General features: G+C 31.8%; 3 protein-coding genes across 3 annotated transcripts; 1 reads left to right on the top strand and 2 right to left on the bottom strand.

The window, feature by feature from the left end:
* Positions 1-3,318: 3,318 nt before the first annotated feature.
* LOC119600959 (RIP-like protein) lies at positions 3,319-4,614 on the bottom strand. Its single transcript, XM_037951563.1, has 4 exons — positions 4,369-4,614; positions 4,220-4,297; positions 3,908-4,161; positions 3,319-3,852 (listed from the first exon to the last, which is right to left on the bottom strand). Exons 1-4 carry the CDS (start codon positions 4,579-4,581, stop codon positions 3,690-3,692), a joined length of 708 nt encoding a protein of 235 aa, XP_037807491.1. The 5' UTR covers positions 4,582-4,614; the 3' UTR covers positions 3,319-3,689.
* A 2,335-nt stretch (positions 4,615-6,949) lies between these two features.
* Positions 6,950-8,137, top strand: LOC119600951 (60S ribosomal protein L7). Its single transcript, XM_037951554.1, has 3 exons — positions 6,950-7,090; positions 7,183-7,481; positions 7,676-8,137. The coding sequence occupies exons 2-3, from the start codon at positions 7,183-7,185 to the stop codon at positions 8,133-8,135; spliced, it is 759 nt and encodes a 252-aa protein (XP_037807482.1). The 5' UTR covers positions 6,950-7,090; the 3' UTR covers positions 8,136-8,137.
* A 1,031-nt stretch (positions 8,138-9,168) lies between these two features.
* LOC119600954 (something about silencing protein 10) lies at positions 9,169-10,810 on the bottom strand. Its single transcript, XM_037951558.1, has one exon. The coding sequence runs from the start codon at positions 10,697-10,699 to the stop codon at positions 9,260-9,262; it is 1,440 nt and encodes a 479-aa protein (XP_037807486.1). The 5' UTR covers positions 10,700-10,810; the 3' UTR covers positions 9,169-9,259.
* Positions 10,811-13,758: the final 2,948 nt, after the last annotated feature.

Raw genomic sequence — 13,758 nt, 5'->3', positions numbered from 1 at the left:
CCTAAATCTATATCTTACATAAAATAATAGGCAAATTTTTAGATCAAATATAATAGATTTATTAAAAAATAGAGACTCCTTAACTAAATTGTCCTTTACATAATGATACAGTTACTATTATGTATTTTTAGTTTGATAAAGACAACTTCTTCATCCTTTTATTTCGGTTTTCTTGAATAAAGACTTTTACTTCGGAGTTCTACGATTTCAGCTTTACTCTCCTCTGTTTGCCTTCTTTGCAGCTTAAAATTCAAGCTTCAATGAATCTTTCTGGTTCATGGATTTCTTTTAACCATTCTAAAGTATAGCCTATAGGCTAGTCTATAGTATAGTCTAGTTTATAGTCTAGTCTATAGTCTAGTCTATAGTCTAGTCTATAGTCTAGTCTATAGTCTAGTCTATAGTCTAGTCTATAGTCTAGTCTATAGTCTAGTCTATAGTCTAGTCTATAGTCTAGTCTATAGTCTATAGTCTAGTCTATAGTCTAGTCTATAGTCTAGTCTATAGTCTAGTCTATAGTCTAGTCTATAGTCTAGTCTATAGTCTAGTCTATAGTCTAGTCTATAGTCTAGTCTATAGTCTAGTCTATAGTCTAGTCTATAGTCTAGTCTATAGTCTAGTCTATAGTCTAGTCTATAGTCTAGTCTATAGTCTAGTCTATAGTCTAGTCTATAGTCTAGTCTATAGTCTAGTCTATAGTCTAGTCTATAGTCTAGTCTATAGTCTAGTCTATAGTCTAGTCTATAGTACTAGTCTATAGTCTAGTCTATAGACTAGGCTATAGTCTAGTCTATAGTCTAGTCTATAGTCTAGTCTATAGTCTAGTCTATAGTCTAGTCTATAGTCTAGTCTATAGTCTAGTCTATAGTCTAGTCTATAGTCTAGTCTATAGTCTAGTCTATAGTCTAGTCTATAGTCTAGTCTATAGTCTAGTCTATAGTCTAGTCTATAGTCTAGTCTATAGTCTAGTCTATAGTCTAGTCTATAGTCTAGTCTATAGTCTAGTTTATAGTCTAGTCTATAGTCTAGTCTATAGTCTAGTCTATAGTCTAGTCTATAGTCTAGTCTATAGTCTAGTCTATAGTCTAGTCTATAGTCTAGTCTATAGTCTAGTCTATAGTCTAGTCTATAGTCTAGTCTATAGTCTAGTCTATAGTCTAGTCTATAGTCTAGTCTATAGTCTAGTTTATAGTCTAGTTTATATTCTAGTCTATAGTCTAGTCTATAGTCTAGTCTATAGTCTAGTCTATAGTCTAGTCTATAGTCTAGTCTATAGTCTAGTCTATAGTCTAGTCTATAGTCTAGTCTATAGTCTAGTCTATAGTCTAGTCTATAGTCTAGTCTATAGTCTAGTCTATAGTCTAGTCTATAGTCTAGTCTATAGTCTAGTCTCTAGTCTAGTCTCTAGTCTAGTCTATAGTCTAGTCTATAGTCTAGTCCAGCGGTTCCCACCGATTTTTACTTCGCGGACCCCTTGAAGAACTTATTTAATTTCGCGGACCCCCATACATATTTTGATATCTTATTGTTCTAAATAATTGTCCATCCGAAAATTGACCTAGTTCATGTCATATTTCAGATAGGTTTTCAATTGCATGTTTTGAAGATAGAATGACTTCTTTGTTGATATGTTAACATGATGTTTAATTTTATGATCGTGAGATCTTTCATGTTCATTTTTCTTTAAGGTAGCGAAAAGGTTTCTTTATCAAATATTGTCACATGTGCTTAAGGAGTCACGTTTCAAAAATTTGTTGCGATTGCAAAGGGTGAACTGAGTAAGTGAGCTAAGTTTTCGGGAAAATAATATAAGAAAGTTGGACTTCTTCTATGTTGTTGCGGAATGCGTTATCCGCATAATATATGATTTGAACTCTTTGTTAAAGTACTGTGAATTTGGAACTTAAATTTTAATTTTAAAATACCAACGAATTATTTTACTTCATGGTTTTTGGCTAAATATTTACGCGAAACGCTATGGATTTTCTGATGTTAATTTAATAATATGTATTGGTCGACAAAATCAAGTTAAAATCTGTGTATCACGTCGGATTGGAATATTTATAAAGAGATGCATAAAGAGTCACCTCTGTTTTGGAAATATATAATTTTAGTCCTTTCAAACGAGAACACTTTTGCTTACAATTTGATTTAAATCTGTAATAAGCTTGTCTTTGAATTGAACTTCATACTCCGGAATACCAGTATCCCTAATTTAATTGTAAGGCAGAGTATTATTTGTCTGAAATAAAAACCATTATTTCAGTACATATACAGGAAATAAAAATTACAAATCACGCAATACTTTACTTTATAAAAGTTATACAATAAATTTGTAGGGCCTAGCTTCTACCTGATAAACAACCGAAAAAATAAAATTCAAAAAGTCTACAAGAAATTTGGGATTATTGCACAAAAATAGGAGATATTTGTACATACATATAAAAGCAGAATATTGTTTATTCATGGTTTTTTTCGTTCGTCTTCGCGGACCCCCTAGGATTTTACAACGGACCACTAGGGGTCCGCGGACCCCCATTTGGGAACCGTTGGTCTAGTCTATAGTCTAGTCTATAGTCTAGTCTATAGTCTAGTTTATAGTCTAGTCTATAGTCTAGTCTATAGTCTAGTCTATAGTCTAGTCTATAGTCTAGTCTATAGTCTAGTCTATAGTCTAGTCTATAGTCTAGTCTATAGTCTAGTCTATAGTCTAGTCTATAGTCTAGTCTATAGTCTAGTCTATAGTCTAGTCTATAGTCTAGTCTATAGTCTAGTCTATAGTCTAGTCTATAGTCTAGTCTATAGTCTAGTCTATAGTCTAGTCTATAGTCTAGTCTATAGTCTAGTCTATAGTCTAGTCTATAGTCTAGTCTATAGTCTAGTCTATAGTCTAGTCTATAGTCTAGTCTATAGTCTAGTCTATAGTCTAGTCTATAGTCTAGTCTATAGTCTAGTCTATAGTCTGGTCTATAGCCTAGTCTGTAATTCTCTATGGTTTATATTCTAGCCTATAGGCTAGCATATATTCTATTATATAGTCTAGTCTGTAAATATATAGTCTTGCCTAAAAACCTGTTGTTGTAACAGTTAGACAGTGGCCGGTAGTTCTTTCCTGTTTACAACTTTCGGTTGATAAAGCTGTTTTTGTGTTGACAATCGTTGGCTGTGTATGACTCCTGTCTTTCCGGAGCGAAGATCCCTTTGTCGTGGGAACGCCCATAAAATAATATGGATATATATTTTTTTTTTTTCTTTTTATTTAATTTTATTTTTAACAATTGTGTACAGAACACTTATAATTTTGTATATAAAACAATGTTTTTTTAATTAAACTTAAAAGATCGTCGCACTCGTAAATTTCAATGGCTAAATAATAAAATAAACTCACCCCTATTACAAAATAACTATTTTCAAGTTTTAATATTTGAATTATTCCAATACTAGACTGATTTACAGTTTACAATTAATGCGAAAAACCACCGAAATATATTGAAAAATTCAAATTCAACTGAAACGTTATATTACAAAATCTGCAAATCGAAAAAGTATTAGAATAAAACTCTGAAGGGGTGAGCAATTAAACTTAAATTTAGAAAAAAAAAAACAAATGTTGATAGAAAATATAAATATGTAAAAAGATATAAAAAATATAAAAAAAGACTACCAGAGTCTGCTGATCTTTTTTCCAACTACAGTGTACAAAAATAATCACAATTATCACACATACCCTCCAATTGTTGAGTCAGAGGATTAACAAAGAAATTTAACTTTGTCAAACACTTCTGTTCGTGTTCATCAATGCAGTGTGATAGTTTGGTACGCAACAACTCCATATTGGCCGGAAAATTAAAACTGACACAAAGCAGTTCAACATTAAGACTATAAAAAGAAACTATGCAGTACTTACTTGGCATTACATTTGCATCTATAGTTGTAGCTAGAGTCGTTGGTCTGGAATATAACCAAATTTGAGATTTGACAAATGGGACAAACTAAATCTTGTGATACGGCCACTTCTATTAAATAGTTTTGTTCTTCCTCCAGCTGATCGGCAAACCAATCATTTAATTCTTCTTCTAGTTCATTAAAGATTTCATCTTGCAAAGTAATATCATGTTCCAATTCGGCCAATTCCTGGCGGAGTATAGCTTTAAGGGAAATCTGAAAGTGAGTCAGAGAAATATATAACAAGCGACTATCATGAAATTGTATTATAAACCTGTTCCCCTGCTGCTCCCTCGGGACGATTGTGGGAAAAACCCATTTGTCGTGCTTCTTTAACACGTATGCGACATTTCTTTGAGAGTATAAAGAAAAATTAATTTAGTTTTTTTATGAAATTCTAAATCAACAAGTTCTAATACTAACCTCTCTTAATAGATCCCTTAGTTTGGGCGTACCAAAACGATATAATTTGGCCGCATTTTTGGATTTTAATTTCTGCTCTGCACTGGTGTGATAGACAGGACTACTAGGACACTCCAAGGACATATTGCTAAGGATTTTTACACAATTAGAATTGTTAATAAGAAAATGTCTAAAATCACAACAAAGGCGGGATAGATTGTTTTGTTTTACCATCAGCTGTTGTTTGTTGACAGCTAATAGCCAAGACAACAACCGGTTATTGATGTGTTTAGTTAGCAGATGTCATAGTCAGTTATGCGTTTATAGTACTAAAAGTATCAACATTGTAGCGTTTTTTTATATCTGTAGTAATTTTAAAAATAAAAATGTAATACATACATATTATGTATTGTAGAAATTACAGATTGTAACTTATTAATGAAACTTTTATTGCTGTTAATTAAATTATTATAGTTTTTTAAATATTTAGAAATATTTTTGGGAAAAAATTGATTATTTTTGCAAAATAAATTTTATAGATACGTTTTCGACTTTAGTATACTTTTTCGACTAGTATATTCATAAGTTTTTAGACTATGTTTCAGACGAGTTTATAGATGATATTTTAGACGAATTTGTAAATGTGTTTATTGAAAAGTTGATAAAATCTGTTTTAGGTGAATTTATAGAGATTTTAGATGAGTTTGTAAATGATTTTTAGACGAGATTTTCGACCATTTTATAGATAACTTTTCAACGAGTTCATACACTATATTTTAGACGAGTTTTTTGACAAGTATATAGAAAAACTTTCGACGAGTTTTTAGTATAGTTTTTTCACTAGTTTATGGATGAGTTTTTAGACTATGTTTAGAAGGGTTTTTAGAAGAGTTTTTCGACAGGTATATAATTAAGTTTTCGACAAATTTTAAGTGTTGTTTGTAGAAGCGTTTTACACGAGTTTATAGATGAGATTTTAGACAAATTTGTAATTGAGCTTTTAGACTTGTTTTTGGATCATATTATAAGTTTTCAACGAGTTTATAGACTATATTTTAGACGAGTTTATAGAGGAGATTTAAGACTTGTTAGTAAATGAGCTTTTAGATGAGTTTTTTGACAAGTGTATAGAAAAGTTTTCGAGCAGTTTTTAGTATAGTTTTTAGAAGCATTAGTTCGGGTTTTCGGACTAGTTTATTGATGAATTTTTAGACAAGTTTATAAAATGAGTTTTTTGACGATTTTTTCGACTAGTTTATGGATGAGTTTTTAGGTAAGTTTATAGACTGTTTTAGGCGAGTATATAGATGATATTTTAGAAGAGGCGATTTTTTTATGAATTTTAAAACGAGTTCTTATATTAGTTTGTAGTCGAGAATTTATATGATGAGTCTTTATACCAGTTTATAGATAGGTTTTTACAGCACTTTATAACTGACTTTATAGACAAGATTTCAGATGAGTTTATAGACGTAGTTTTAGACGAATTTATAACTAAATTTTAGAATTTTAAACAAGATATTGGAGGAGATTTTTGGAACAGTTTATAAAATTTTAGATGTTTTTATACCGGCTTAGCATTTAGACTAGTTTTAGGTGAGTTTATAGAGAAGTGTTTAATAATTTATGTTAGTTTTTAAACAAATTTTTACATGAGATTTTATAGACGAGTTTTTAGACGAAAGAAATATTCTTTTTATTTCTTAATTTTTTTACTTTTTAAATTTGTCTCTAAATTTTGAAATTTTTTTAATTTAGATTTTAATTATAGAAAAATCCAAATTCTAAATATACGATTTTATAGACTATTTTTTAGATGAATTTGTAGTTTTTCGACAAGTATATAAAAGTTAATATTCAAGAATTTAGTAAAGTTTACAGACTTTTTTTTAATAATTAAAAAATCACAATTTTTGGTTTTTTAAATATTTTTTATTTTTAAAAATATATATATTCATATAGATTTCTGAGTGCAATATTTATAAATATTGAAATTTATATTTAAAGATATTTAATAAAGATGTAAAAACCTTAACTCTTTTTTAAAAAAATTCTAAAATTTAGATTATATAAAAACGTCAAATTTTTAATTTATATTTTTTTACACAAATTCCATTTTTTATAATTTATAACTCAAATTTTTGACAAATAATTAAATTTTTCAAAAATATTTGTGTATTTTCCTAAATTATTTATTTTTATTTAAAATTTTTATTATTAATTTTAAAATTAAAAAAATAATATAATTTTTAATATTTTTTAAAATAAAATCTGTTAGTTTTTTTGTATTTTAAGATATTAAATTAAATAAATCAATTTTTAATTAAACAAGTAATAATTTTTGTTTTAAATTTTGTATCAAAACCCTAAATTTTAATATATTTTGAGAAAATATTTCTATATTTTCTTTTAAATTATTTGTTTTTATTAAATACTTCCATTTAAAATGTTTAATAAATTTTTGTTGATAGTAAATAATTAATATCTATTTATACAATATAATAACTAATTTAATTATATTTATATTTCATTATTTGTAATTTTTTCTAATTTTTTTTTTTAAATATTTCTATCGAATTCCCCCACCATTTCAGCTAAAAACGCAAGATTCTTTCATTCCGTACACTTCCTAACTGTCAAATTCGTACTAAAAATCCGCCATGTTTACAGTGCTGACAACATTGAAATTAACTTCCTTTTGCCTTTTCCTTTTCTCTTTCAACGTGCACTGTGACAAGTAAAGGTTAGTGAATTTTTCAGTGTTTTTTGTGAAAATTTTGAAAAAAAATTAACGAGAATTGTTTAATAATCAGTTAAAATGTGTTTTTTAAATAGATGCCTGCCACGGCCGCCAAGAAAACCGAAGCTAAAAAGCTTCCCGTTGTGCCCGAATCCAAATTGAAGTTCGCCAAGAAGGTGATCAGCAAGCGTGCTCAAGAAACCAAAAGAAAATTGAAGCGCACTGCCGTTATTGCCCAACGTAAACGTGAAAATTTGGTACGTGCCGAGAAATACCAAAATGAATACATCAAGGCTGAGAGACGCGAAATTAAGTTGCGTCGTTTGGCTAAACAACGTGGACAATACTATGTTCCCGGTGAATCTAGATTAGCCTTCGTTATCCGTATTCGTGGGTAAGTGTTTATTGAAGAGTGGCTTAGAAGGAGTTTATCCAAGTGGATAAAACTTGTGCTAAATCATGTTTGGTGTTTTGTTTACAAACATAACCTTTCTTTTTTTTTGCACTTTTTTCCTCCTGTCTTGGTTACTCTTGTTTTGATTGTTTGTGTTTAGACAAATATTAATGTTTATTTGTTTTATTTTCTAGTATCAACAAGGTTGCCCCCAAGGTACGCAAGGTCTTGCAATTGTTCCGTTTGCGTCAAATCAACAATGGTGTCTTCATCAAGTTGAACAAGGCCACCATCAATATGTTGCGTATTGCTGAACCCTACATCACCTGGGGTTATCCCAACTTGAAATCCGTTCGCGAATTGATCTACAAACGTGGTTTCGTTAAGCACAACCGTCAACGCGTCCCCATCACCGATAACTTTGTGATTGAACGTAAAATGCGCAAGGCATACAACATTCAATGCGTTGAAGATATGGTCCATGAAATCTTCACCGTTGGCCCCAACTTCAAGTATGCTTCCAACTTCTTGTGGCCCTTCAAATTGAACACCCCCACTGGTGGCTGGCGCAAGAAGGCTAACCACTATGTCGATGGTGGTGACTTCGGTAACCGTGAAGACAAGATCAACAAATTGCTCCGCAGCATGGTCTAAAAGAAAAAAACAAAACACTTTTGACTTTCGTTTTATAAATAAGAGTTTAGTGTTTAGTTTTGTTTAATATTTTTTTTGCGGTTTGCCTCTACTACCTACACCAAACAACTACATCTGGCTTTTTGGGATGAGAGAAAAATTTTCCGTAGAAACGCTATTATAAAGCGTTTTAAATGTGTTTCTTTTTTTATACATATATTAACAAAACAATATTCTTTAAAAGAGTGGAGAAAAATAAACAAGTGGTGAAACAAAGAAAAAAATATTAAATTCAAGAAATTTTGTTTTAGTTTTTTGTTGTAGGATGAAGTGGTTTAAGTTGTTGCTTTAAGCTTGAAATAGTTTTAAAAACTGCAGCAGTTGTTCAACATCTGGTCTCTCTATTCCTCTATAGACGGGCCTTTAAACTTATAGACTAATTTATAAACGATATGGACATTTATAAACTAGTCTAAAAACTGGCATATAGTCTAGTCTATGAACTCATATGTAGTTTCTCCTATAAACTCCTCTGCAGATTCCTTTATTTTTAGTCTTCTCTATGTAAATTCCTCTATAGGCTCGTCCATTCTAGTCCATAGTCTTTTTTGTAAACTAGACTATTCCGTAGACTCCTCCATATACTAGTTTTGTATTCTATTGTCTAATCTTTAAACTCCTCAATAGTATCTTCTATAAACTACTCTATAGTTTGGCCTATAGACTCCTCTACGGATTCATTTATTTTTTAGTCTATAGTCATCTCTATAAACTAGTCTAATCGTTCAAGTATTCTATAATCTCTGTAGACTAGTTTATATTCTAGTCTATATTCTTCTCTGTAAACTAGACTAGTCTGTAAACTACTCAATAGACTAGTTTATATTCTGGTCTGGTCTATGAACTTGTCTATAGTCTCTTCTATATACTCCTCTATAGTCTGGTCTATTAGCTCCTCTATAGACCCTTATATATTTCAGTCGATAGCCTTGTCTATAAACTAGTCTACAGTCTCTTCTATATACTCCCCTTCTTTCTTTAAAATCTCAAATAATTTTTAATTTTATTTAATCTTTATTTAACTAATAAACTTTATTTTCAAAAAAAAAAAAAAAAGAATCCAATAATTATTTACATTTTCCAAATTAAGTTCTAAACTTAACACTCTTACTAACAGTAGCCTTAATACCGGAAATTTCACCACCATATCTAGTAGTTTCCTTACGCACTGTGCGTACCGCACCCTTGCGTCTGATCAAAGCCTTACGATATTTGCCACGATGTTTAACACGAGGATTACGTTGTTCCTTCTTGCGATGAGGCATAAGACCCTTATTCTTGGCAATTTGATAGGTAATACCACGACGGGATTCGGCATCTCCCTCCTCTCCCTCTTCTTCTTCAACCATTTCATTGTCGTTATCGTCGTCCTCACCATCATCTGAAGACATTTCAGCCAAAGTAGCCAAATCGTTATCATGTTCCATTTTGGTTTTCTTTTTAGCTGGACCTTCTTCTTCTACATTACCTTCATCATCACCATAAGCAGATAATATGCCCAATTGTCTTTGTTTCTTACTACGTTTCGTACTCTTCTCTTCGCCGGGTGGTGGTGGTACATTTTTCAAATCTAATATTTCAAATTCATCACCATCTTGTATGCGTTCTAGTAAAGCTTCCAATTGTGGTTTAATAATATTTTCGTGTTTATCATCCAATTGATTTAACAGCTTCTTTAGCTGAGTCAATCTCTGTATAATTGGATGATTTTCTATGGAACATCTTTTGGCCTTAAGCAGTAAATAAAAAGCCAAATTGGAACAGTAAGTCATAGCTATATTCTGATAGTGTTGGGCAAACTGCAAGGCGGGTATCATATTTAAATTATGTTCATGAACATGCCTTAAAACGGGAGCATGCAGCTGTTGTATTTCCTCCAAATAACCCTCAAAATCTCCCACCAAACCAGCAAACTCGGGTGAATCTTTTTCAAACAATTCCAAACGTTCTCTTTTGCTGAGACCCGAGAAATCCGCCTTCAATAAAGTGCCCTTTAATGACTTGTCCTCTTCTTCTGCTAAACCTTTTTTATTTTTCTTTAATTTGCTAAATGCGGAATCCAAAGCAAAATCTTCTTCCTTTAATTGTTTGGCCAATCTTAATTGTATAGCCTTGGCCTCTTCTTCTTCCAACTTAGCCAATTCTTCTTCTTTTTCATTGTATGAACTATAATCTTGATCTACAAAGTCTGTGTTATAGTAAGCACTGGTTTTTTTGCCCCAGTATTTAGTGTCCGGCAAATCATCTTCATTTACTTCGGCTCCTTCGATATCACTATCAGCCAAACCCATATCATCGTCATCCTCATCATCTTCAGCTTCTGCTTCGGCATCTTCATCTTCCTCGTCCTCCTCACCTTCATCTTCCGACTCGGTAAAAGCTAATACTTCTTTTTGTTTGCTCTCATCTCTTTTTCGTCCCTTACGCACTTCCTGCAGTAATTCTTTTTCTTCTTCACTATAATCCTCTTCGGAGTCTGTGGGCTCATACTCATCGGCATTATTTTTAAATTTTATTTTATCCATTTTCGATTTTAATAACTATTATTTTTCTTATATTCTTGTGGAAAAAATAAACAAAACTGTTTTTTTGTAAATATGCACACGTGCAAGAGGTGTGAGAGTGTCAAATTGTCAGTGTTGTATTAGTAAATAAACAAAAACAAAGTGGAATGAAACAAAATAATGGAAATATTTAAAAAATGCAAATAAATTCGAACATACATTAAAATTTTCCTACTAGAACTGAACTAGAGCTGAACTAGAACTAAACTAGAACTAAACTAGAACTGAACTAGAACTAAACTAGAAATGAAGTAGAACTAAAGTGTAGAACTGAAGTAGAACTGAACTAGAACTAAAGTAGAACTGAACTGGAACTGAACTAGAAATGAACAAGAACAGAACTAGAAATGAACTAGAACTGAACTAGAACTAAAGTAGAACTGAACTGGAAATGAACTAGAACTAAAGTAGAACTGAAGTAGAAAAGAACTAGAACTAAAGTAAAACTGAACTAGAACTGAACTGGAACTGAACTAGAACTGAACTAGAACTGAACTAGAACTGAACTAGAACTGAACTAGAACTGAACTAGAACTGAACTAGAACTGAACTAGAACTGAACTAGAAATGAACTAGAACTAAAGTAGAACTGAAGTAGAACTGAACTAGAACTAAAGTAGAACTGAACTGGAACTGAACTAGAAATGAACTAGAACAGAACTAGAAATGAACTAGAACTGAACTAGAACTAAAGTAGAACTGAACTGGAACTGAACTAGAACTGAACTAGAAATGAACTAGAAATGAACTAGAACTAAAGTAGAACTGAACTAGAACTAAAGTAGAACTGAACTGGAACTGAACTAGAAATGAACTAGAACTGAACTAGAACTGAACTAGAACTGAACTAGAACTGAACTAGAACTGAACTAGAACTGAACTAGAACTGAACTAGAACTGAACTAGAACTGAACTAGAACTGAACTAGAACTGAACTAGAACTGAACTAGAACTGAACTAGAACTGAACTAGAACTGAACTTAAACTGAACTTGAACTGAACTAGAACTGAACTAGAACTGAACTATAACTGAACTGGAACTGAACTAGAACTGAACTAGAAATGAACTAGAACCGAACTGGAGCTGAACTAGAACTGAACTAAAACTGAATTAAAAGTGAACTAGAACAGAACTAGTATAGAACTAGAACAGAACCGGAACAGAACTAGTACAGAAGTAGAACAGAACTAGAACTGAACTAGAACAGAACTAGAACTAGAACTGAACTAGAACTGAACTAGAACTGAACTAGAACTGAACTAGAACTGAACTAGAACTGAACTAGAACTGAACTAGAACTGAACTAGAACTGAACTAAAACTGAACTAGAAATGAACTAGAACTGAAATAGAATTGAATTAGAGCTGAACTAGAACTAAACTAGAACTGAATTGAACTAGAAATGAACTAGAACTGAAGTAGAACTAAGGTAGAACTGAACTAGAACTAATGTAGAACTGAACTGGAACTGAACTAGAACTGAACTAGAAATGAACAAGAACTGAACTAGAAATGAACTAGAACTGAACTAGAACTAAAGTAGAACTGAACTAGAACTGAACTAGAACTGAACTAGAACTGAACTAGAACTGAACTAGAACTGAACTAGAACTGAACTAGAACTGAACTAGAACTGAACTAGAACTGAACTGAACTAGAACTGAACTAGAACTGAACTAGAACTGAACTAGAACTGAACTAGAACTGAACTAGAACTGAACTAGAACTGAACTAGAACTGAACTAGAACTGAACTAGAACTGAACTAGAACTGAACTAGAACTGAACTAGAACTGAACTAGAACTGAACTAGAACTGAACTAGAACTGAACTAGAACTGAACTAGAACTGAACTAAAACTGAACTAGAACTGAACTAAAACTGAACTAAAACTGAACTAGAACTGAACTAGAACTGAACTAGAAATGAACTGGAACTGAACTAGAACTGAACTAGAACTGAACTAGAACTGAACTAGAACTGAACTAGAACTGAACTAGAACTGAACTAGAACTGAACTAGAACTGAACTAGAACTGAACTAGAACTGAACTAAAACTGAACTAGAACAGAACTAGAATAGAACTAGAACAGAACTAGAACAGAACTAGAATAGAACTAGAACAGAACTAGTACAGAACTATAACAGAACTAGAACCGAACTAGAACAGAACTAGATGGAACTGAACTAAAACTGAACTAGAACTGAACTAGAAAAGAACTAGAACAGAACTAGAACAGAACTAGAACAGAACTAGAACAGAACTGGAACAGAACTAGAACAGAACTAGATCTGAACTAGAACTGAACTAGACCTGAACAGAACACCAACAGAACTACAACTGAACTAGAACTGAACTGGAAATAGAACTAAATGAGAACTAGAACAGAAAGAAATGAAACTAGAACAGATCTAGAACAAAATTAGAACAGAACTAGAACTGAACTAGAAATGAACTAGAACTGAACTAGAACTGAACTGGAGCTGAGCTAGAACTGAACTAAAACTGAACTAGAACAGAACTAGAACTGGAGCTGAACAGAACTAGTACAGAACTAGAACAGAACTAGAACCGAACTAGAACAGAACTAGATGGAACTGAACTAGAAAAGAACTAGAACAGAACTAGAACAGAACTGGAACAGAACTAGAACAGAACTAGATCTGAACTAGAACTGAACTAGACCTGAACAGAACACCAACAGAACTACAACTGAACTACAACTGAACTAGAACTGAACTGGAAATAGAACTAAATGAGAACTAGAACAGAAAGAAATAAAACTGGAACAGATCTAGAACAAAATTAGAACAGAAATAGAACTGAACTAGAACTGAACTTGAACTAAACTTGAACAGAATTAGGACAAGAACTGAACTAAAGCTGCACTAGAACCGAACTGGAGCTGAACTTGAACTGAACTAAAACTGTACTAGAACTGAACTAATTCTAAACTAGAACCGAACAAAAACGAAATAAAAACCCTAACTGAACTTGCAAAAGAGAATGAATTACTCTT

The sequence above is a fragment of the Lucilia sericata genome, unplaced genomic scaffold (assembly GCF_015586225.1).
Source record: "Lucilia sericata isolate MDLA Ls3-8-SP2 unplaced genomic scaffold, ASM1558622v1 Contig000130F_arrow, whole genome shotgun sequence".
NCBI lineage: Eukaryota > Metazoa > Arthropoda > Insecta > Diptera > Calliphoridae > Lucilia > Lucilia sericata.
Note: the sequence above shows the minus strand (reverse complement) of the source record. Positions and strands in the feature narration are given on the sequence as shown.